This window comes from Pleurodeles waltl, chromosome 8 (genome assembly GCF_031143425.1).
Source record: "Pleurodeles waltl isolate 20211129_DDA chromosome 8, aPleWal1.hap1.20221129, whole genome shotgun sequence".
NCBI lineage: Eukaryota > Metazoa > Chordata > Amphibia > Caudata > Salamandridae > Pleurodeles > Pleurodeles waltl.
Genome location: NC_090447.1, coordinates 1,288,386,097 through 1,288,411,701, shown reverse-complemented (window position 1 = coordinate 1,288,411,701; position 25,605 = coordinate 1,288,386,097). Strand labels below are relative to the sequence as shown.

General features: G+C 41.2%; 1 protein-coding gene across 2 annotated transcripts in view; it reads left to right on the top strand.

The window, feature by feature from the left end:
- TNFRSF19 (TNF receptor superfamily member 19) overlaps nt 1-25,605 on the top strand; it is a 166,472-nt gene that overhangs the window by 26,027 nt on the left and 114,840 nt on the right. For both annotated transcript variants that reach the window (XM_069202244.1, XM_069202243.1), the window contains exons 2-3: nt 1,601-1,694; nt 7,685-7,795. In XM_069202244.1, the coding sequence (XP_069058345.1) occupies nt 1,626-1,694; nt 7,685-7,795 (180 nt within the window). In that variant the 5' untranslated portion in view covers nt 1,601-1,625. The remainder of the gene's footprint in view (nt 1-1,600; nt 1,695-7,684; nt 7,796-25,605) is intronic.

Sequence of the window (25,605 nt, the reverse complement as noted above, 5' to 3'; positions counted from 1 at the left end):
TAGGAGTTTACAGTGTACTTTGGTGTCTCAGAGGTCAGTGTAGCAGCTGGCCTGCTTGTATGATCTACTATGCTCCTCGACAAGGACTATGATATCCTTTTCTAGGTTGTCTGTGGGGCTAGGTTGATCTGTGCTGAGGGCTCTGAGCCAGTCTGTCTCTGTGATTTTTGGCATAACTGCAGCTCGGCATGCAGAACTTGGTAACAGTGTTGACTTGAGGTGTGTTGATTTGGAAGTGGATGATGGAGTGGTCGGTCCATATGAGGGAGTGGTGGAGTTGTAGTTGATGCTGTCGCTCGTGGTGAAGATGGGGTCCAGGGTGTATCCTGCAGTGTGTGTTGGTTCCTGGACGAGCTAGGTGAGTCTCATGTTGCTCAAGCTTTTGAGGCATGCTGTGGAACAGGGGTTGTTTTGGTCTTCCAGGTGAAAGTTGAGGTCATCAAGGAAAATGTAGTTTCTGGAGTCAATGGTGAGCGGAGCGACGAGGTTGGTAATGAGGTAGGTAAAGGTGGCTCATGGTGCGGGTAGTTGGTAGGCGAGGGTTCCGTTCAGGGTGAAGTTTTCTGAGATTTGCATCTTGAAGTGCAGGTGTTCCATTAATGGGGTAGCATTAATGTGAATGTTGTGCATTTGATGGATTCCTTGTAGATGATAGCGAGCCCTCCTCCTGGCATGTGAAGACAGTCCTGTCAAGCAATCTTGTAGCCCGCTGGGATTGCCATGTCAATGTTGGGAGCCCATGAGGGGTTAAGCCAGGTATCTGTAAAAAAGAGGATCTTAGGTGTGTCAGTTTTCAGCAGGTCCCATATTTTAGTTGTGTGTTTGCTTAAAGATCATGAGTTGAAAAGCATGCATCCAAGTGGGTGTTGGCGTGCTGGTTTGCTGTGTCGTGTGGTTTAGGGTGAGGTGAAGGATCTGTTGATGCTTGTGTGGTGTGTGTGCTGGGAGGGGCTGTTGAGGGCATTGTTAGTATTTGCATGAGGTGTCTTGGTGTGTGGCTGTTGGAGAACTGGCAGTGGGTGCATGTGAAACTCCTACCAAGGTGTGAGGCCCAGCACAGCAGCAGTTGGAAGAACGGTGTCTAGGTTCTAGGAACCTAGGAGTGCTGCGGACTATCGCTGGGCAATGATCGAATGCTGCGCACAGTCAAGGCGCGATGTGTGCAGATGGGCTTGCCTTTGGTGCACCCACTGCAGACGTCTGTGTTGATGCTATTTTGGAGACACTATGTTGAAGATAATTTTCTGTGTTGAAGATAATTTTGAATTGTTAATGAAATAACTTTTTATTTCTACTATATGTCCCTTCCTTTCAATTCAATACAAATTATTGAAATTAAAAAAATAATAAGTAGCACAAATACGTTAAAACTGCTCTGATTGTAATGGGGTGATATTTTGTAGCTACAGACGACAGTCACATTTACAATTTGATTTTGTACTAGACCTGTGCTTGTAAATGAAGTGTTCTTGAGTATGATTTGGATAATTTATAGCAAGGATAAGGTCTATAAATCTTAATGTAAACTTTCACAAAACATTGATTAGGTGCACTAATGCTGAACTCTAAAGCTGTATTTCCATTACTTTTCTTTGTTTAGCTCTTACACATTTGAGCCTGACAAAATGGACTGTGAAGCGTTTGAAGGGAAATGTCAGATACTGAAGGTGTTACTATTGCTTGTTGCATATATGGTAAGTCAACATGATCCTATGTCTGAATTCTAGTTAATGTAACATTGCTCCTTCTGCTTATATGACTTGCATGTATGTATATAGATATATGTAGATATATGAATAGATAAACATACATACCTATTTATTGGGCATAATGAACCACAATCGAGGTATATAGTGTACATCAGTGAACCCAGAAGAAAGTCACAGTGTTTATGTATGATCACTGTGATCTCCTGAAAGTCCATCATTGTACAAAATGTATCCAAAAGAGCAGGCCCTATTTCATATTTGATACTCTACAATTCACATTTTCCATGTGACAATGATTATACTCTGTAATACGTAGATTGTGGAATAGTAAATGTGTACTTTATTCGAGTCAATGGGTGTGTTGTGCTGTTGAGTTTTGTGTTATTATGTTGTGATGTGGTGGTCTCTTTTGCTGTCTTTTGTTCGGATGGTTTACGTTTTTGTGTTGTACTGTAGAGTGTTGCTTTACTGTAGTGCTGTAGTTTGTTATTTTCTTGTGCTTGTTTTGTATTGTGGGTTTGTTAAATTGTTTGTGTTCTGAACCTCTTTTATTGAGATGTCGTCCAATTGTGGTGTCTTGTTAACAATGGATTAGTAGGCCACCAGAGAATTTCCTAAGGGTTTAGAATGTGCCTTGTTGCTGACTGGTCCATTCATGGTGATATGTCAGTTAACAGGTCTGCACTACATCCCTAAGACATCTACACTTTTTAATAATATTGTACTAATGACACCCAGCACTCACACAGACCCAAATAACTACATCAATGAAAAACAGAATGAGAGACGGAGCAATGACACATAACTGGTTGCCTTCTAATATAGTTGTATATTACGTTTGAGAAGTTTTGGTGACATAATAAACTGAAGATTTAGTCATTTCCCTTTCATTCTAATTTTGCAATATACGACCATAACACATGTGGAACTCAGTATTTATTTTTGGTACTGCATGTTTATTTTGGGTAACTAGCATGGTGATTGTGTTTGTTTTAGCAAACATGGAAATGTTTATTGAAAACAGCATGTGAAATACTAGTCTGTTTGCCAGTCTGTGGTAACAAGTAGAGAAAAGTATTTCAGTATGGCATTCAGGAGCTGTGACTCTAATATAAAACAAAGTTTGATTATTTTGAAAAAACACATATTCTCTCTGTTGAATTTGGAGATTTTTGAGGCTACTCTCAGCAGAGCAAAGCTAACAATGGACCATGATAGTTAAAATATTCAGATTGTCTATACTTTTCATTAAGAGAGCTGTGATTAACTAAAAAGCAATGATAAATCCTAGAACAATGCTTTAGGGCTGTAAGTATCTAAAGCCATTGTAAAACTCCAAGCTAATTAGCTAGAACTAATTAACTGGTGTGATGGAACTCAGACCTCCAATTGATGAAATCTGTATTTCACAGAATGTATGTGATAGTCAGGACATGACGATGATTCCAAAGGGATAAATGGCCAGATGTACAAAGAGTAGGGATAGCAATTTCGAAATAGCGATATAATCAGAATCACTATTTGGAAATCGCTATTCCTTGTCTTTGAGACTTTTGGTTTCATACTTGGGATTCCTAGTGGGTTGCAAATCGACCTAACTCTTGAGTATTAATGAGGTAGGTCGGAGTTTGTGACCCATTAGGAACCTCTGCCATGACAGCAGACCATCGGGTTTTTTGTTGTTGTTGAAATGCAACCAATTTTCCTTGAAGAAAAACGGGATGTGTTTCATGAATAAAAAAATGAAACGTTTTGTTTTCATTTTTTAAGAGCAGGCGAAGGTTCGTGGGACCACTGCCTGCACTTAAAAATGTTTTTCCAACATCCGCAAAGGAGAATGGGTCCCAAGGAGACTCCTTCCAATTTGCGAATGCATTACCACCAACTTTGAGTTGGTGGTAAAATAGTAAGTTTTCAGTCGCAAAAGCTTAATATATAATTCTGGAAATTGCTATTTGGAAGGGACACCCTAAAAATGCCCCTTCCAAATAGCGGTTTCTACACTTAGGGCCATATGTACGAACACTTTTTCCCATAGACACAGAATGGGTAAAAACCTTTGCTACATCTGGCCCTAAAACTGCGATTCTGAAGAATCGCAGTTTGGATGTTTGTACATTTGGAAAAGCATTTTTGCCATCGGAAACGGTCCAATTCTACGAATCAGGTCGTTTGCAACGTGAAAAATGCTTAGTACATGTGGCTCAAAAGTTTCACAGGAGTGATAATGCGAGCAAAATATCAGCTCTGGAGCTAATGCTTTTTGTGCAATAAAGGCAGTCAAATACGTAATAAACACACACGCACCCTTAAAAAAAAGGTAGTTACAGGGCCAATTATTCTTGAACATCAGATACAATTCCCATATTGCCTTACTCATCACAGACAACCTCACAAGTGATTTCGTTTATGTAATCACTGGTGACATCACATTTGACATTATCGAAGTTAATTGAAATAACATCGCTACGGAGACACACACAACATTTAGCATGTAGAAACACCGTTTTATTCTCAGTATAATGTCAGCAAAGACACCCTGTGGCTGATAGTGGCACAGCAGCTTCACAGCTGCATTTCACACACAGATGTAATCCTTGTAGGTGTAAATGCAGTGGCGTCTCTTCTCTGTGTCATTTCTACGAGTACATCTAGTTGTTGGCAGTGTTAGTACTCTCCCTGCCACAGTCCCCATAACCTCCTAGGTAGATCTTTTATCTCTATCCAGCAGGCACTGAACCTGACCTTGGCTGTGCCATTCCCCTGTCCTCCTGTCACCAACACCCGCTAAGTGCTACTGTTGGGCACCGGGAATGTCCATCTACCATGACTTATGCTGAGTACATACTGATTACAGTGCCTAGTTGAATTGAGTCATAGGGGGAAATGGTTATTAATTCGATATCTGTTCCATTGGGACTACACAGACTTAAGTTACAGCTATGATACACGTAAATATGAATGCAAATTTACTTACGCGCACTGGCCCCTGCTTGCTAGAATAAGCTATTTTGTTCCCTATTTAACAGTGAATCATACCGTTTGCATACAGTGGTTTATTTTTAAATTACTTTCCTTTAGATGTTGTGAGAAGTGCAGCTAGATTTTCTGTGGGATATGCTGGTGAAAAATATGGAGGTTTTCCATCTCCTATTGCAGCTTAGTTCTTTGGTCCTCCCCTGACAGTTCCTTGAATGGTAGAAACCTTTCTCCACTGATGTGTTTGTGATTCTTAAAGTTAAATATTTCCTCTATTTAAAGAAAATGGCCGATGGAGTTATTTTATTTCCTCCTACAACTTTTAATACTGTTATTTATGCTGAAGCTAAATGGGTATCAATGCCTGTGGCTGTCAGTTAGCCACTTCCTATTAGGTTTCTTCTGCAGAGAGCTTTTTAATGCTTCTAATCTTTGCTGTGCCCCCTAGCTATGCACGACATTATGTATTATTTATTTTCCACAACCCTGACCTCTTCCACTGTCACTGGATCTCTTGCTATCCTGACCAGAGCTGCATTCCAAACCAAGGGGCTCCCAAGTTAGGGTTGAAATGATCTCACACGCCCTGGTCAAAAATAATAAAGGGCAGCTGTCATTTCTAAGTCACACAAGCTTACGTGTCCGTGTACATTCTCCGAGAACCCTTTCAGTTGGCACCTACCTCCATCGCCACAGGTCCCACAGCACCGGCACTCAGCCGGCCCCGGCATCTTGCAAAGCACCACCAATGTCCTGGGTTCGAAGCTCCTGAGTGCTTCTTGCATCATGCAGTTGAGTGGAGAGAAATGATGCATAAATTCACGTAAACCTATATTGTTAACACAGATTGCATATAGTGCGCTTCAACTTGCCTAGTTAGCATAGATTTCTAACATGTTTTCCTACTGTAAGCCGGCTGGATGAGTCTAATTTAGATGTGCACAGCTGACATATGTGGTTATTGATATATCAGAATATCACGGGTAAAATATTGATATGCAAAAATATCTTAGCTTCCATTCATACTTACCTTCATAATAATTTGGTTACTCGATATTTAAGCTACAGTATTTTCGCCTACGAAAAGTTTGCCATAGAACTGAGATTTTCCATCAGTGTAATGTGAGTGCCACATGTCACATCTGCAGCCGCCCACATTCTTTAAGTAACCTGGTAGTGGCCATTCGGTTTCCACCAGTGACGCCTCCACTTTGAAGCACTTCACCCTGGTTTATGAATTCAGCTGCAGTCTGGCGTTGTCATTATTAAACTTCCTCTGGCTTTACAGATTTTAAGTAGGCGTTGGATTTATACAAAGGCTGATGAGGCTCTGACACATGAAGATGCTTTGTATAGAATTGTATTGTCCTAATGACATGGGACACATTAAAAATATCTTAACTTTTTAAATTCACTATTTCATGTAATCATTGTCAGTCCTCATAAACAAAGGTGAGCCTGTTAGTCTTTTTATTATATTAATATTACAAATCCAAATTTTAGGTATTTCCCAATATGTAATGTCTCTTCCAAAATGCATCCCTTCTGTATACACACGTGAGAAGCCACTGCTTGCATAGTTGTCTAGTGGCCATTGTACTCAACATTCTAGGACGTGAACGTTCACCTTTCCATTTAGAAGAATCGACCTCTAGTGACACAGAGCAGGAAAAGCACGTTTGGCTTAAAGGCAAGGACTGGCTGGAGGTGTCATTTATGACAGTAGGCTACCTGAAGATTCACCAAATCCGCCATACTGCTGCCTAGGAAGAAGCAGACACTTTGTTTAACCCACCCCTATATCAAGACTGGTGTATATTGTGTCTGTCTGCAGTGGTCAATGCACTGTTGGTGTTTATTAGCAAAATGGGGCATCGAAAAACAAAGTGATGGATGGGAATTCTAGAATTCATCCCAGGCACTCACTGTCGCTCGGGCCACACCCCAGTCCATGTGAGTGATTGTTCGTGGCAGAGATTAATTCAAGCATTCCATCTATGTGTTACAGGTAAATACTTCCCTATCTAGTAAGACACTTACCGTCTTTATGCGCTAGCAGGTACTCTTCCTTCATTTCTATAACAATAATAAAAGTAACAGCTTATTAAAAACACTGTTTTTATAAAGCGCTTGAAGGCATATTGTGGCTGCCTCATTGCATATTAGTGACAGTGGGTACAAAGATACACCTCATTGGTACACATTTCATTAATCTAAGAAAGATGGAATGCAGAGTGATTCTAACCTGTAACCTGCTTGTAAAACTCAAGTTCAGTAATGTAACTCACTAAGCGTTTTTGTGAAAAGAGGCAGTATTCATCAGTCTGACCAGCTCTGTCGTCCTGATTCTCAACCTAGGCTTCAAGTGGTGGGCAGGCTGGCCTGTTGCTTGGTGGGAAGGATTGAGAGCAACAGCTTCTAGGCAGTGCTTAATTTGTAAATAAAAATGTGCCGGTGCTCAAAGCTCTTCTCTGAAACACAAATCTGCTGCAATTAAGTGTGCAAGCATGTAATATTGAGACAGCTAATCCTCTAGCCATATCTGGCCTCTTTAATTCATTTACTGCCACCCCCTTCCCTTCAGCTCACTCTTGCAGCTTTCTGCTTTCTCTCTGTGTGACGCTTTTCTGTCTTTCTTTTCCCCGTCTTTCCCATATGTGTCTTAAGCTCGGCAAAAAAATAAGTGCCGCCCCTTAACAATAAGTGCTGGTGCCCTGCACAGGAAACCACCGGCTCAAATTAAGCACTGCTTCTAAGAGCTCACTTCCTCAGATAGAAAGTTAGGGCTCAGCATTCCTTGCTTTCCGATTGTGGTCACCTGACACACGGTCTTCCTTATTTCTGGGTTGAGATCTTCCCTATTTCTGGGTTGAGACATTTTGTAAGTCATTTACCGCTTACTGTAGCGAAGAGCATTTTTTTAAAAAATTAGCTGTTGTAAGGTTCTTCACAGAACAACAAGCCTAACTATGGTTTTCGGGTTTCTTTCCCTTTAGTCGTGTTCAGTAAACTGTGAGACTGGAGACTGTAGGGAACAAGAGTTTATGGACCTTTCTGGGAAGTGTATCCCCTGCAAACAGTGTGGACCAGGCGAGGAGTTATCTAAGGTACAGTACATTCTAGTTTCTTTCCTTTCTATTGTAACCTTTGTCAGTAAATTCTAACACACTGTTTATATGCTTATTTCTGCTCTTGTGTGACAGGTTTTACCCATAACCTGGTTTGTCTGGGCATGCAGTCCTGCCCAGAAGTGCACATTGTCCTCATAGGTTCACCAAATGTTTACCTCAAGTGCGTTTGGCATGGGAAAGCCTACCAGAAGACCTACTGTATGATTGTGTTATTTGTGATTCTCTGTCCTGGTATTATTGTGCTTTAAAAAAGCAAAATTCAGCATTGCGAAATATGCCAGTTAGGCAAATAAACTCAAGATGGACTGAGGTGAAATCCACCTTGTTGTGGCTGCACCTCCCTTTAAAAAAAGAGGCAAAATGTGTCAATGTTTGTCCCTACCCAGCTTTGCAGATGCATTCATCAGGAACTTGTTTGTATAGGTTGTGTGTCTATAGAAAAAACGTTATCACTATATGGATCCCCACTGACCCTTGGGCCTGGCAGCGTGAATGTGTGTGTTGGACATCATTTTAATCTGAGAATAGCCGGCGTTTGTCTTCCGTGCTGCCTACCTGCTAGTGCTGGGTCAGAGCCCCTTTGTCAGGTTAGAGGCCCAAGTATATTACAGAAGGGCAGTTGTTGTACTGTATGTGTCTTGAAATCTTCATGAATAGTAGCAAATCGTTCCGGAAAACAACTCTACAACCTAAAAGTTGCTTCAAAATGTGTAATCTATGTAAATTTGTAGATAAATTGGGTTTTTTTATATAGTAAAGCAAATCTGACCAGTTTATTTATTGTATGCAGGGAATTTTTTTGATCAACACAAGAATAACCTATATTGTGGTGCATTTATTTTAGAGACTAATATTGGAAAATTATACCTAATTATTTCGCAGGTAGTAATAATTAGCCCTATAAGTGGTGCTGTCTACAGGTCCACAGTTAAAAAAACAGCTGTCTAGCTCTGCATTTGCGTGGCCAGATCTCAGCATATGATCGGCTCCATAATCTTGGTGCAAGTAGTTTTCTCTCTGAAGGCAGGCACCTATCTCAGGCATGTACACAATATTGACCTAATTCTAGTGGCAGAAGAAATATGATCACACGTTTTGTTTGGTAAAACATGTTTCGATTGACTGTACAAAGATGAAGTAAAACAATAAAGTGCCCCACAAGTTTAAAGGATGACAAGAAACTCAAGAAAGACAGGGATAGGACATTCTGCTTTGCCAGTGCAAACTGAGGAACTTCAGGTTTGGCAGAAGTTTGCTGTACCATGAGCCTCTTGGTGGGGAGGGCTTTACCTTGCAGCATGACACAGTTCTAGCTAATACTTTTTATGTAGGATTCCAGAATCTTATTTTTGGTGAGATGCATCGAAGAGTGCAGTCATGCAGAGCTATCCTCTTGGTAAAAAGCAATGGTATTCCTCCATATATTGCTCTGTTAATGTTTACTCCTAACAAACAGTTTACAGTTTTGACCTGCCTGTTTAGAAGATGACCATCAATAATTCTGCCCATTATTTTTGCACCATATGCACACGAATCACTTGCTTAACTGGATGGGTTGACAGATAACGAGTGGTGACTTTAATCTGTGATTTGGTGAGTTGATCCACTTAAACAGAACATATTGCAGTCTGCATTGAACCCTGCATTTACACCCTTATGCTTTGGTACGCCTGCATGCATTATATAATGTTTACCGGACAATCTTGTAATAATTTGACTGGGGCGGCTTGTCCGCTATGGCGGAGGAGTGTCACCCCCCTGGCTAAGAACCATCAGTAGAAAAATAAAACAATACTTCACTATTGTTTTATTTTTCATCTGCTGGCCCAGCCAGCAGCATGTGAAGGGAGGGGCGGCTTTGGGCCACGGGAGGGGGGGAGAGGGAGGGAGGAATGCAGTGTGCTAAGTGCATATGTGTGTTTAGCCGGACATCTTAGGCCACCCAAACAATCATGCGTACTCAGGTTTCTCTAACCTGGCTGTGTTGAACAGCTGGGCTAAATAAACTGCTCAGACCCCAGTGCACTGTTTGAGCAGCAGTCTAAGCCGCTCAGACCAATCCTGATGCTGATTTCATGCTAGGTTTAGCATGAGAGCAGTGCCAGGATTGCTGGGGAGACTGTGCTGGTGTCCCAGTGAAGGGCGGGGCACCAGAATAGCAGAGGAGCGAGGCAGCAGGAGATGGCGGCGGTGGCAGGAACATCGGGAAAGGTAAGTGTTTTTTTTTTTCATTTGTTTCCATGTCCCCATCGTCTCCCCTCCCTCCCCCCCCTTGACATTTGCGGCAGTAGCCGCTGTAATTTGAATTGAGATATTGCTCGATCATCAAATATAATTTGATACATATCCATTATTATAATTTCCTTTTTCTTAATTCCAGTTAGATTTTGCACTATGTTCATTTCAAATTTTTTAAACATCTTTATATATAGGGAACATTTGTATAATTTATCATTTCTGTTCCAAATAAGTAGTTTAAAAAACACGTAGTGGGTAGGGTGTTCCGTGTCTCTATTTCAGTGTGGAGTCCATTGGTGTCTCATCATCTCCCATCATTGTTGCGCCCAGGCGCATCCGCTGATACGCACTTCTCTCATGCCTTTTTGTACGGTACTGCATGTTGGGTAGTATAATAGTCTTGGTTTCATTAGCATGGTGATGAACCTTATTTACCAAAATGCACGGGGAGTGGAAATGACATGACACACCCATCAGGCCCCAGTGACGTGCTGCTGAGGGTCTATCAGAAGGGTGAGGAGTGCTGCTGAGGGTCTGTCAGAAGGGTGAGGAGTGTTGCTGAGGGTCTATCAGAAGGGTGAGGAGTGCTGCTGAGGGTCTATCAGAAGGGTGAGGAGTGATGCTGAGGGTCTGTCAGAAGGGTAAGAAGTGCTGCTGAGGGTCTGTCAGAAGGGTGAGGAGTGCTGCTGAGGGTCTATCAGAAGGTGAGGAGTGCTGCTGAGGGTCTATCAGAAGGGTGAGGAGTGCTGCTGAGGGTCTATCAGAAGGTGAGGAGTGCTGCTGAGGGTCTATCAGAAGGTGAGGAGTGCTGCTGAGGGTCTATCAGAAGGGTGAGGAGTGCTGCTGAGGGTCTATCAGAAGGTGAGGAGTGCTGCTGAGGGTCTATCAGAAGGGTGAGGAGTGATGCTGAGGGTCTGTCAGAAGGGTGAGGAGTGCTGCTGTGGGTCTGTCAGAAGGGTAAGAAGTGCTGCTGAGGGTCTGTCAGAAGGGTGAGGAGTGCTGCTGAGGGTCTATCAGAAGGTGAGGAGTGCTGCTGAGGGTCTATCAGAAGGTGAGGAGTGCTGCTGAGGGTCTATCAGAAGGGTGAGGAGTGCTGCTGAGGGTCTATCAGAAGGTGAGGAGTGATGCTGAGGGTCTGTCAGAAGGGTGAGGAGTGATGCTGAGGGTCTGTCAGAAGGGTAAGAAGTGCTGCTGAGGGTCTGTCAGAAGGGTGAGGAGTGCTGCTGAGGGTCTATCAGAAGGTGAGGAGTGCTGCTGAGGGTCTATCAGAAGGGTGAGGAGTGCTGCTGAGGGTCTATCAGAAGGTGAGGAGTGCTGCTGAGGGTCTATCAGAAGGTGAGGAGTGCTGCTGAGGGTCTATCAGAAGGGTGAGGAGTGCTGCTGAGGGTCTATCAGAAGGTGAGGAGTGCTGCTGAGGGTCTATCAGAAGGGTGAGGAGTGGAAATACAGAACGAACAGTGCTCTCACCTTACTACCTTTTTATCTGTACTATTTAATTTGATCCTTTCCAGGACACATGTGGGTGCCAATGCCTTCCTTGCCCCTACAGACAGAGGAGGGCAAAGAGCAAAACAGGCGTAGCAGCTTTGACCCCTGGTTTCCCCTATAAGCACGCTAATCCCAAACATAGTTTCAAAGTGCGGACTGCCGCAAGGTCCAGCTAGACGGGGGCAGCCCAGGAGTCGATGTCTAATTCCATCGAAACAAGAGATGCTGGCTGCCTGTGCTTCTCAGAAAATAGCGGCGACAAGCTGACAAAAATAGACCTAGAAGGGCTAAGGCAGAGGAATGGACGAGATGTAAACAGGGATTGAAAGACTGAAAACAAACACCAGGGGACTCGCGGAATGGAGGCATGGAGCCAAGAGGAGAAATAGTGCCCGGTGTTACTGGGGAAGTCCGACGGCAGTGAACGCAGTGGGGGTTTGGGGGTGGGGGGACTCTTCCAGCAGCTGCTTGTGTTTTTTTGGGCTTTCTGCGTTCATTGAGCTTGTCCAAATTGACTGTCAAATTTTAGTGGATGGATTTGCCTGTGTCATATTCTAGGAATCAGTTCTGCTTAACCCTTCTGGTTCTAAGTGAATTACGCCTTCCGATCCCTTCATGGATGTTGTGTGTGACTGACATGTGGTGGGAGGAGGTTGAATAGAGCTGGCAGTCTCACCAGCCCGTGCCTCCTCCTTCGTCACATACTCTTCTGCACCAGCTGCCCGTGGAACCGTGGATTGGTTGGCACCGGTCTCAAACACGAGGAAATAAGAACTATTTCACAGTTCTGTTAATTGATTGTATGTGCAGAACAAAACACGCCTATATCCGGCATTATTCGTAAGTGGAAACAGATTGCACCAGAAAATACCTGTGCAAACAGCTTCATGCTTTGAAGGACGCCCTGACATTTTCACATATAGAGGGGATGATGTCTGGAAAAGTCAAACATTTGGGCGAATCTGGGTATTTTATGTTACTTTGTATTTGTTTTGCAAAAATCAGTTTGCTATGGCCTCATTGCGGTGCAGTTTTTCTAAGTGGTGTGTTTCTGCTGGGGTATTGGTATTCTGGCAGTCTACATTTTATTTTGATAGGACAGTTGGGTGTGTTTGTATTTCAGTTCTAGTGCATTCCAGTGCCCATTTAGCCAATGTTTATGTCTTCTGTACTGTTTGTATCTTTCAATGGCCGTGTCTTTCTTTGTGTTCTCTATTGTCTCTGTCTCCTAGAGTCTCCGTCTTCTAGCGTCCAGCTGTTATTTGTCATGTATGTATTATTTATCATTTAGCAACTTTCGGGTGTTGACTTGTTTCTCGGAAAGAGAGCTCATCTCTTATCGTGGCCAGTCTCTAATTGCTCACAACCACAGAAAGCGTCCTACATTATCATCCCACTAACTACACACACTTCACCACCCAAGAAACAAGCTTTCACCTGCCAAGATTCAGCATAGCTTTAGGTAAAGATGGCTTCCGTCTTCCTTCTCCTACGGGCAGGACTGATCCCATCACCCTTAATATCAAACACGTACATAACTGACCCATTATTCTTCCAACAATTCCTAGCTACAATCATGAATCCATTGTGTTTGTTGAATGCTGTGTACATTTAACAAAGGGCTGTCAATTGGTCATTATGCATCATGCTTGAATTCAGCTAACCAATGCACATAACAGGCATTTTTGTTAAGGTCGAGCGCGCAAGCGCTCTGGCCTATTGTAGTCTTTTTCTGGGCTTTTAACCAAACCCACTCTTGCTATTCATTCTTTGTTGTGGTTGTTTTAAATGCTTTATTTTTATAGGTGCATTTTGCGAAATGTCCCTCCTTTGTGAGGTTGGTTCCCACCCAGCCAATTTCACTAATTGAACATTTTTGTTGCCCATCACACTACGTCACGCCTCCTCCTGTTACAGCGTGTGATGGCCCCTCTTCCCTCCTCCCATCTAGTTTTGGTTTGCCTCAGGATTTTACTGACCGCCGAGAGGCAGCAGTTTGTCAAGACACTCCATGAAACCTTTGCATCAGTAGTTTGTGGGTCCCCAATAAAAGACAGGCCCATCCTGCGGCTGTACTTCCTTTGTTTCTAAAGCACTGTATTCAGAAGGTGGATATTTCTGATCCTGTGTGATACGTTTATTGTAAATCTGGGGTCGAATTATCAAAATGTTTTTGATGTGAGTGTTACATAGTGGTTTCCTAGAAGCATGATTTAAAGTAGTGGGTAGGAAGCTGTCTTTACTGTGTGTGGCCTACTAAGTGGGGACATTGCCATGACAAAGGTTTTAAAAGAGCACCGACCCAGCAGGTATAAATCTGAAGGTAGTTCTAGCAAAGAATTTGAGGTTGGGCTTGCTTATGTCAACTGTTTTACTTTTCATTTTCAATTTATGTGGCAAGAAAAGTCCAGTTAGGAATTTACAACGCTAATAGCTCCAACTCTAACGAACGCGAGACCCTTTACATTGCAAATGCTTGTTTTTCTCTAGTGTATTGTTTTTTAAGAAACGTAGGTGCATCCTAACAAGAGCTTGGAAGAGAGTTGCTCAGTGCAAAGGCAGTTTTTAGAAAGTGTTGTTAGGACATTTGACTTAAAAATAGATTATCTCATATTCGACCTTTATCCATTCTTTCATTTTGATTTCTGTTGGTTCATCCCAGTAACAAGTTCTGGCTGATTGGCTTCCAAGTGAGCACAGCATTGTGGGGATACATTTCATCTCAATTGCAGTCTATCACCGTGAACAGCCAGATCATTTTCAAAGGTATGTCACAATGTCCAGTGTCAGAGAGAAAGCTAAAGTGTAATATGTGACCCTTGCCCTTCAACCTGTAGTTCCTTTCGGATCACCCTTACCTGATGAGGTAAGGCAGCAGCTGTCAATGCATCAGTCATGACAGCTACAACAGATCATTAGTGAAAAGTGACAGCTTGCACCTGCACTTCACACTGCTTTAGTAATCCAACCAGTTGTCCACACGTGGCCCTGCTTCACAACAAAGGGCAGGGTTCCAAACACTGTCTCCCATTCTAGTTTATAATGTATTAGTTGGATTGGAATATGTCCTTGGAATCACAATAACCCAGTAACAGCACTTGTGATATTCCTCTAGTCAGCCAAGATGGTTTTGTAAGTTAAATGCTCATCGGTGACATCTGCTGTGATCTACAGATCACAAGTTGAAATCCTCACATTGTCAAATCAACTTTCCACACCTCATTTGTTAGTAAACTGAGCACTATAAAACTATGTACATTTACTCAGAGTGCCTAAAAACGATACTGTGGTATGCAGCGCTATATTTATTCTAGAACACTCCGTGTGCAATTAGCTTATTACTGACCAGATGTGACATCACAATTACCCTGCTATAAGTTGATAGAGCAATTGATCTCAGCAGCGTCTGCTTACAAGTTGCATCTTCACAGTTACAAATCCAGCACAGGCCGAAGTGGGGAAGGCACAGCAGCATCTCTGAGGGTAGAGGAGGAATGGCCCAGACTGAAAACAATTGCTTGCAATTGTAAGGCAGAAACACGTTCCACCCTCTCCTTGAGAGTGCTGATGTTTCTTGATTTACTCTTGCAACAGATGCTTGAGGCACTGTTACCAGGAAAGAAAGACATTAACACTTTGCACATTAATCCTTTTAAATGCCTAACACAAATAGTGTGAACAGCAGTAAAAACCGACCTCAAGCTCCCCTGAACGGCTGCTTCAAATCATGAACATTTTAGTTGCAGTTCTGAATTAAAATATATACATGCTTAGTCTTCCCTTACTGTTAATTTTGACGAACAATCAGATTCTTTTACTTACTCTGTTTAAAGTGTATTTTCTACTAAATACGAAAATGGTAGAACTCACGAAGCTTTTATTGATTGGAGCTCAGAAGTAGTGACGTATGCGTCGTATACTATCAGGAGAGGGGGGGGGGAGTACAATCCTTTTAATCCGCCGAAGAATTCCCGGGGCTGGAGCCCTCGGAGGCCCGTTCTGAGAGCCCAGGACCTGCTGGTGCCTCTGTCACTTTCACCGACTCCCTGCGATTAACTGCAGCAGATACGGGGAGGACCCGGGGGGGGGGGCGAGAGTGGGGGAGGATTGCGAGAGACAGCACGAGGAGACGGTGGGAGCGAGTCTGGTTTGAGCATTTTGTCAGTGCTGCGTTTGGTTCCCTCTCTGGCCCTGCGTCCCAACAACCAATGTTAAGCTCCCGCTGTTGTCAATAAGATCTCATTTGGCAAGTTCGGCCCTCTCTTTAATGTTACTGTAATGTCTTCCTAGTTTGTAAGCGGACACGTCTGGTCGAATGCATGTCAATGTGCAGCTTAGATTCACCGAGGTGGCAAATGGCGACGGGTTTGATGCGCAGACGGAATGTTTCCCAGAAGTGATACTGTGCCGCGTGGCTGCCTAAAATGGCAACCGTCAGGTGCTGATTTTACTTCCTGTTTGAACACCTACAAATGTTAAACTTCTTAAAGGTGAAATGGAAGAATGTTAAAAATGTAGCGTGTACAATTTAGAAAAAACACTCCTCTAAAGTAGAGTTCCTGGTGAATGCCTGATAGTTCCCTTTCAGTTACCTGCTAAAGTTCACTGCAGAGTGTTATTTAATCTGAGCCATGCTCCAGCATCTCAGAGCGAAGAAAATATCCTGATGCATCGGTGCACGCTCTTTGGAATTTGCTGGCTTGCCTCTAAGGAGTCTTGTGGCTATGGAATGGAGCAATTCCCAATGATGATGCCTATCATCCAATGTGATGCGTGAGGGCTTTTGCTCCTGAATTATCAGGTTCCCTAGACCGTTTTGTTTGCCTTGGAACAGTGTACTATTGATTTGTTTATGGAATATCTCCTTCTGTCTGCAAGACTGGGACGTCTTTAACTAATATTTAATTTGCACTTCAGCACTTTTCTTTGTCTAGGTTAGATACCCAGAATATGAGCTATGTTCATCTTAAAAGATTTTTAAAGTATAGTATGATAAATTCATCCATGGTAAATGATATAGACTTATGTAGTGCGAAACCTAATTTCCATTGTGTCATTCAATCATGCCAGGCAGCAACACCTCAAGTATATTTAAATTGGAACCTGGAACTGCCAACCACTGTTGAGCTTGCATCATAGTGCATTTTCTATCTGGGTACCCCTTTTGAGCAGATCTGGGAAGAATTACATACGCTTTTCTTTCCTCTAAATTCACCTTTACCTTTCTTTTCTATGAGTAAACGTTTGTGCTTCTCAGAGGGGGAATAGCCACAGAAAATCTTTGAATGCCTACAAAATTATGAGACTTCTATGATGTTCCTGGTATTATGTACAGTCACTCAAGTTCCCACTTGCAATCTTGCGATGGCTGCTATATAAAACCAACCATAGAAGCTGATATGACTCACTAGCATGTAGGATTTGCGGCGAGAAAAGTTTGCAATCCTGATCCATAGATTTTAAATGCATTAATGTAACGCCTAAACTGAGTGAGCAAAGTGTTAGAGCAATCTGACTATTTGTTATCAGATCTTCCTCCTCCCAGCTCTCCAGTTTGAAGAACACCAATCAATGGCCCTCATTACGAGTGTGCCACACTCGCAATGGCAGTCGGACCGCTGCAGACAGAGCGGTTCAACATGCCCCATTATGATTGTGTCGGAGCCGCCACAGTCAAACCGCAGACACCACCAGGCTGCAGCCAGTCTGCAGCCTGGCGGTCTCAGCGGTTGTAATCTGCCAGGGCAGTGCTGCAAGCACATGCGTTGTTCCGGCATGCGTGGTTCCATCATACAATCTTTGCTATGTGTGCGCTCTTTGTGGCAATGTGATGTCTTTGTTTGATCCTAAAGGACAGTGCTGTTAGAAAATTATTGACAACAGCAAAGTTATTACCTAGCTTCACAAAGTAGCTATTAAAATCCATTGTATCTTTAGGAAAAGAGCAATAGCCGAATCACCAGTTATCAATACACTGTCTCCTACTTATTGGATTGTAAGTGTTGCCTTGATGCTGCCTGCTAGAAATTCTAAAGTCCACAAAGAGCAAAAGTGACCTTCAAAAAATAGCCTAGGAGAGAAAGACACATATCACAGAACTGAGCTTTTCTGCAGCTGGTGATCAATAACATGGAACTGTTAGACCTCTATTCTTTCTATAAAACATTACGAGTCAACTTTTCTTTGAAGGATTAGGCCAAAAAATGAATTATTCCTGGTTTCTCTTCACTTTGGTTAAAGTATGAAATATTGCTGTGTATGTCTTTGCAACTTGCAACTGTTTTAACTCTAGAGTTTATGTGCACTTCTCTGATGTACAGTAGTGTTGTGTACTGTTTCAGAGTGATCTGCACATGCTTTTAGATTCTGCAGTTTGTGCAGAATATAAACCTCCAGAGAAGCAAATAAAGTAATTTGCAATGTGACTATAAACATTACGCAACAAGGAATACATTACAGCAGCATACATGCAAATGCAGCATATTATGGCTTGATATGTAAGTAGTTGCACAGGAATGTTCTAATCTACCATTAAACAGAGCTGATTGTACAGGGTGAGAGATGGAGAGATGAGGAAGGAAGGGAATAAGGCACTGCTGGGCACCTGGGTGCACCTAAGAGGTTTGTTGTTAAGAGCAGAGTCCTAATTCTGTATCCTCTACAGTCCCCAAAGAGTTATCAGACATTATTGAAATGGTGTATTGGTTCCGACCACTAAATATTGTATTTCGAAGCTCCAAGGCAGTAGAATCTCATATTATTAAACACTTATCAGTGTGAACTACACATCAAAATAAAGTCCAAAAATATTTTAGGAGACTGGTCAGGAAAAAGACTTCTTGTGATAAGAATTCATGTAATTTCCCCAAACCTCTTAAAAAAATTAATCTCTATCTCCCACGGCAAATGAGATTCTTCATTGTCGCTAAGCGTTTTAGTTAATTTATCCTTTGGTCAATAGGAAACCCTCTACTTTGCCACTTTTGTAACATTATCTCCTTTACCGCATGGTCTTTTGTGCCCACAAGCCTACACCATAGTAGGTGACCCCAGCTTCCAAGGTATCTTTAAAATGAAGTCCTGTAGGACAACATTTAAACTCCTGCCCAGTTGCTGTGTTGTAGTGTACTAGAATAAGGGTATAAGACCCTATCTCTGCTGGAATTGTCAGGTGTATTTCACGTTCTAGCATCTCTAATTGTTTAATTTTCTATTGGGCCAGTGTTTCCACTGGGGCTATCTCATGCCTTAGGGTGGAAATGAGAAATCTTTCCATTCTTATTCCTGATATTGTGGCCTCTCACTTCAGTTCTGACACCCCGGGGTATAGTGGACTCTTCCAGTGATACTTTAGCACTTGCAGCTGTGGAGGCTGGTAGTGTTTTACATGTACTGTTGGTTAGTACTTTAGCTTCACTCAAGCATCAATGATAATACCATTGAGCCTAGCAAGTGATCGATCTGTCACCATTAACATCTGGGTAGTCAATGGAGACCATTGTAGTACGCTACACTGAGATTTTTATTGTAGACTTATGGCATGTGTTCTCATTGATTTGAGCGCTGTTTGCAGAAGTCATCTGAAAGGTAACAACTTCGAATGGTAACAAGGCAAACCCCTCCTTTCAATCTTCCATGTTTGATAAATTGAGTACCATTAAATTGGGTATTAGTGAAACCAGTTATTTACCAGGCATAGAAACAGTAGAAGTGTCTTACAAAGCAACAAGTAAATAAACATATTGTTATAGGAAACCTTGTTGCATATTTGATGGCAATGTGACCTCCTCAGAGCATGAGTAGTATCAACAAAATGTGATATCTGTGTGTGAAAGAGTGTCAAAATTTGTCAATGAGATTAAATGGCATCACCGTTTAATTTAAGCACACTGACAGTGACTACCAATAAAACAAGAAAAGTACCCTAACAACTGTTTGTTGACACATAACTAAATCCTGTATGGTTTAATTAAGTGAGTAAAGCAAGTCTCAATGCAGTGTGATGAAAAGTCGATTAGATGGAAATCACACTGAAATCATGTGTCAAATTCTATAGTAAAATTTGTTTGACTATGAATGGATGTGTAAAAGGGACATTTTTAGCATTCCTACCCTGTCCAAATCTTTGCTTTGTAGCTGGTTTTTAAAAGTTTTGCTGTAAACAATGTAAATATTGTTAGGTATGAAAAAGTACCAGATAGCTTCAAAACTGGTAGGCTGGGATAAAGTGATTCCATTACATTAGTTAGAAAGGGCTGCCTTTATCTGAATGGTTTAGTTCTTTATATTCCTGTTGTGTGTAAATCATGACATCTCAAGCATCAGAGCACACTGTACACCAGTCCTATTAACTAACCTCAACATTTGTCAACAACACTTACATGTTGAGGAACAACTTATCTGCAACAGTTGAACTTCATTTGAGATGGAGCCATCACTTGTCATACATAAAATATACCGAAAAAAATAGCACAACTCCTGACAGTATAGGTGCTAAATGTTACATCGCAATGTAATTGACGTGTGATTCTTAAAAGATATAAACATAGATTGGAGCTTTCATGCATGTTTTCCTGGTCATAAAAGGAATCCTCTATTTCCTGGCTTTTATATTGAGCCTTTACTAACGAATGGCCATGATTTCCATAAGGTACCATTCCTTGAAAGGAACAAAGATTGTCACGCTCTCTGAGGTAATTAAATATTTTTTCCTCTCCCTCTTAGGTCTTTTCTCAGTCTTCCCAAAAAGAGCACTTAGGACTTAATTTGCTAAAATTTGCCTGGGCGCTCACACAACCCAATGCGGTTTAGCCCTGAGTATGCAAGCCTTTAAAATGGTAAATAATTTGATACTGCCATTTGCTGAGCGTTGCATTGCACAAGGGCCAGCATAAAACTTTTGTAACTAAGGGCCTTCGGATCTGATTAACTGTAGGTATTATAAACCTTCTCTGCTGTGCATACATTTATATATGGCTTTTTTAGGTCTTAGCTAGACAGTGCTTGCACTGTATCTTTGTGACATGTTGTATATAATTTGTTGGCTTCAGCTCGCCCATAGGCTTCCCATTTGCTGGCTCCATCTTCGTTCTCAAATTCTTTCTCTTCATTTGTCAGTGGGATGCATTTGTCATGCCCCTTCCTGTTTAGCTCTCCATGAGGACATGGACCAATTACACTATCACTCCACTGATTTCATCTTAGGATCTGTTTCAGTAACTATTTTTTTCTTTGTTGAAGAGCAGCTAACATGACTGCAACTGTTTATAGTCGCTTCAAACTCCTCTGTAAAAAAAGCCTGTAACTCATGTTCTTATCTCATCACATTTGCTGTGCACTCAAAGACTGAGGTCAAATCACTGCCTCCCCCATCCCACCAACCACATCCCTCATCGCTGCTTGTTGACGCTGCATGCACCTTGTTTTCTGAGGCAGCACTCAGCCAACTTCCTGGCGCGACTACATTTGCCCTTTACAAACCACTCACCTACATGAATAGCAACTTATATTTAATTTAGTTGATTTTCGTGACATATGCATTCCAGAATGAATCATACTTTATGAAAAATATAGGCCCAAAATGTGTAAGATAGTTGCATTGTCATTCTATTATGAGCCTAAAAACTGCGTTAACATCATTGCGTTTGATATCTGTCAACAAAATAATTGTGTGTGCCTTTTGTCAGACATAGTCATACGGGTCACAAATTTAACTTTTCTTTACTAGGATTGAAGGACGTATGTCCGAGAGGGTGCAGTGCAACCAGTAATTTAAATCAAGTATATTTTATCTGTATTTATTTTAAGCATTTCTTGTAGAGCCCGCTACATGGATAGGTCACCTATTTTTTGTACCACACAACTGGATAAACCCTGCTGTTTTCCTGGAGAAGTGGCATTAGTTGGGCAGTTGCAAATCAACAATATATCAACTACATTTATTTATATCTATTTAAAATTAGTGGAACACTCAAAAACTGCGAGTGTAAAGTCGCTCCTTTTTTAAATCATATTTTTAAAAGGTGTCTCAGATGCGATAAGCTTAATTTTAATTTGCAATGGGCTCTAAATCCAATGCCTCGAATAAATTGAAGCAAAATGTAGAAGTGCTCAGAAGTACACTGGCAACGTGTGTTGTTTTGCCGTTCCCACGTGTGGTCTTGGTACATAATATCTGGCAGGGGGACTTTAATGTTCCTTAAGGTTCTCCACCCCATTCCCCACATTCCTCAATGCACATATGTGGAGAATCAGCATGCAAATATGTTAATGCGGCTTCAGAATTGCTTCCCTTCCTCCAATCATAGCTGAGCTGCTTAAGGAAAGAACAAACCCTAGGGGTGAGGGGGAGGGACAAGACGAAAAAAACAAACAAAAAAATAGCTTGATTCTTCTTGGCATCTTCAGATCAATTAAAGACCTGCTATGTTCAGAGGAACGGCCCCAGGGCCCTTGATCTCACTTCAATTGTGCATTTCACCAATAGCTTAGACATTACCGAGAACGATTGGCTTTGGCAGTGCTTGTCTACTCATTCGTTTTTGACATTTGTCTTGTAATGTGTTTTTTTTGCAAGTCATTTTCACTTTTTTAGGTCTGGCCTAGAAACTGTTTTAGACATTTGTCAGCCTCATGTTTTCCCAGTAATACCTAATAAAAAGGTATACATATACCTACATCAAGAGACTGTTAGTCAGCCCACTTCATTCATTGGTCTGATCAGACGCCATTCAGTTTTTGCTTCTGCCCTTCACAGTATACAGTGTTGGGCAATGGGTGACCCTGCTTCATCCGTTGGCTGTTTGCACTGTGAGTGATGATGTATTACCTGATCACATGTACAGAGCTGCCTGAAAAGGAGCATACTTCAGTTCCAGGGATGGTGTGCTTGCCTTGCATGTTTTTGCCAACATTTATATGTTCAAAGTTCACAGATTTAATTGTTAATAGGACTTCTTTAACAGCAACATGTGAACAGAAGTCACCGGCTAATCGATTATAGGGGCATACTTTATAAAATGACCCCATTCTTTGCGATTAGCTTGTCATTGCTTTTCTTAGTCGACTTATTTGACTTTGCCAATGTATGATCTGAGTACTGTATTTTACATTAAGAAAAAAGCTGTCTTAGCTATTTGTTTTCTAGGCTATTTTAAACATTTACTGTTAACTTATAAATGTCATACGATGAAGATGTGAATGAGTTTACACTTTGGGTGATATAATCATCTATTATTATAGGTCTTGACTGGTGTAGCAAGGGTGTAATGTAGGTCTCGGCATCCTCTTACATTCCAACCTGAGGACTTTGTGTGTCTGTGAGTCAGCCAGCATATGTTACATTTCGCACGGGCTCCCATCTTTTGTTTTACGCCTCTACCATGTTATTTTCTGCTATTGAATTTCAATATCACGTACACTGTTTGCGAGATTTGAAGCAGACAGTATTACAAAACAAAGCCTGCATGCTGGGCCTTGCTGCCTGCAAAGTGTTCTTGGCTCTTGGTACATGCTTCGGGGTATACGTACACCCAGTTAATAGTCTAAAAACAACATCTCAGTGAATTTGAAATATATACTTTCTTAAATAAATATAATTCCTAATTCACAAGTCCGGACTACGACATCGCCTGAATGTACCTTTACACTTTTTTCGATGTATAAAGCAGGTGTAATAGTGCATGTGGAAACCTCATGATGCATACTTTCCAGATATACTATTGCATCTGACATGTGACTTTCAAAGGCTCCCTTTTGCCTCTGTGTATAATTGTATGTATTGTAAATTCCACATAGTGGATAGGGCTGGTAGATAGGCAAAACCCCTATTTTTTCTTTTCTTTTCTCTATGAGGAAACATTTTTCTCCATGCAGAAAGCTCAGCACCTTCACCTAGAGGGCCCTAAGCAAATAGAGGGATGTTCCTGCCCAATTCCTATTCTTGAAGGTTAATTACTACAGCCCTTGGCTGAAGTAACTTTCTGACCATTTCCAGAGTGGGAAAATTCTGGCTCAGAGTTTGTGAATGCCCACAAATGTCAACAATATCATGCATTCCAAAACTTACTAGTCAAATCATGTCTTGTATTCATTTCTTCGCTCTTGTGGTGGAGAAATCTTCAGTAGTAAAACCCTTTATGCCTGCCAGGAAAACTTCTGTGAATTCCTTACATCTGTAAGTGAGGCATTTTTGGCCTTAATGATAAATTTTCATCTGAAAACGCATTTGTGATTTGAGCCCAATATGTCTACCATCTTATTTAGAAAGCATACATTGGAAAGACTATCCTCACTTTTTAAAAAGTTTCTACTTTTAGTATGCAGGGTCAACCTTTCAATTGCAATGGATCATGTGCCATTCCTCGGATACTGTGAGATTTGTTATTTGTCTCTCACTATCTTGATTTCCCTTTGATGCATTTGGAGTGCAAGGTGGGAAGCATGACTGGCAACCCTGAGTTCATTCAAATGGTTCTGCAAAAATAATTCTTAGAGTTCTTTTAAGTTACATAGTTAGGATTTTATTTTTGCGCTTCTTTTTCCTTAAAATCACAGGTTGCTGTAAAATAGGAGTTATTGGTTATGCTGTCAGTGTTACTGCTGAAATGGCAGCTGAAACTGAACAAGGTGCAGGCAGTATCCTCTCTGCATTGTGGTTTTGTGATCAAGGAAACTTTAATGTCTAGGATAATGTTGGATGGTTGCTAGTGTATTAAATGCCGTCCTCTGACATTAGCTTGTTACAGTCAGTGGGTGGTATTTACAACCGTTTATGTTGGTTTTAACAGGTTTTTTAATGTTCAGGTTATATTTCAAATTGAGAGTATGCTGGAATGCTGATATACCAAGATTTTAGTGTTGCCATTCAGTCAGCGTTGAAAGTAAAGAGGGCTATATGCTGTTTTTCACTAGGTATGTGCACGGGGAATCTCTCACTGGTTATTCACTTTGTGTTTTGAATTGAAGCAGGATTTTGCTCATCCATATGTTATATGGTCACTGCACAAGAGTATATTGGATAATTGTGTAATTTGGTCTTTACAACTATACATTTTTCGAGAGGTCTGACAAAGTCAAAAACATCGGCCTGTGTAAGTAGAGATAATTGCAGAAATGACTTGAAGAAAATAAGAAATAGTTTGTGATAGTTACAACTAAAGAGTTTCCTAGAAGCTTGATGTTGGGGCTGATCTATAACGATGTTACCAAATGCCAAGGCTGCCATGGTGTCCCACGCTCCTCGGCTGTGATTAGGCTTTCAACTCAATTCAATTTAGAAGGGTCTACACCTAAGATTTACTGATTGTGCTGAAATAAAAACTTTTCTGATACATGCCAATGGGACAACTAAGGAGCTGCGAATTATCAACAGACACACAAATTGAGTATCTTTAATGGCCTGTTGATGTCCAGGAATGACATTGGGGTGAAACGCATCATCTTTTAGCGATGTTGCACCCTACTAACTAAGACAAAGAAAACAGTCTTTTCCATTTAAAGAGATAATACAAAACTGTCTCCTCTACAAATATAAAAAGTTCTATCAGCAATCAAGTCACATTAAAAAAAAATATATATATATATATTTATTGCTGTATATTAGGTCTACAAAGACACTGTGAGACTTCACATGTATAATAGTGTATTGTAAATAATATTCAGTTAAGCAAATGCTTCCATAGATCATATGTTCTGCCACTTTGAGAAGTACTAAGGGGCAGAAGCAGACAAGATTAACCTGGCTGACAATACTGCTTGTATTTTAGCTGGAGACAAGTTACTGTAGATTGGCAGCAAGACCAATACAGGCTCTGGGTTTGATTTGGACAAAAAGAACCTCTACATTGGAATGAAAAATTAATTAAGGGGCACAAGGAAGTTGATCACTGGAAACGTGAGATATTAACTCATTTTGGGAAGACTGATTATTAATATTCAATAAATAGCTACTTCGCCTTATGTTATATACAGTGTACAATTAGCATAAACTCTTATAGATATATATTTATTGTAAATAATATAACTCTAAGTATGGTTGATTTTTGCATTCCAGACATTTT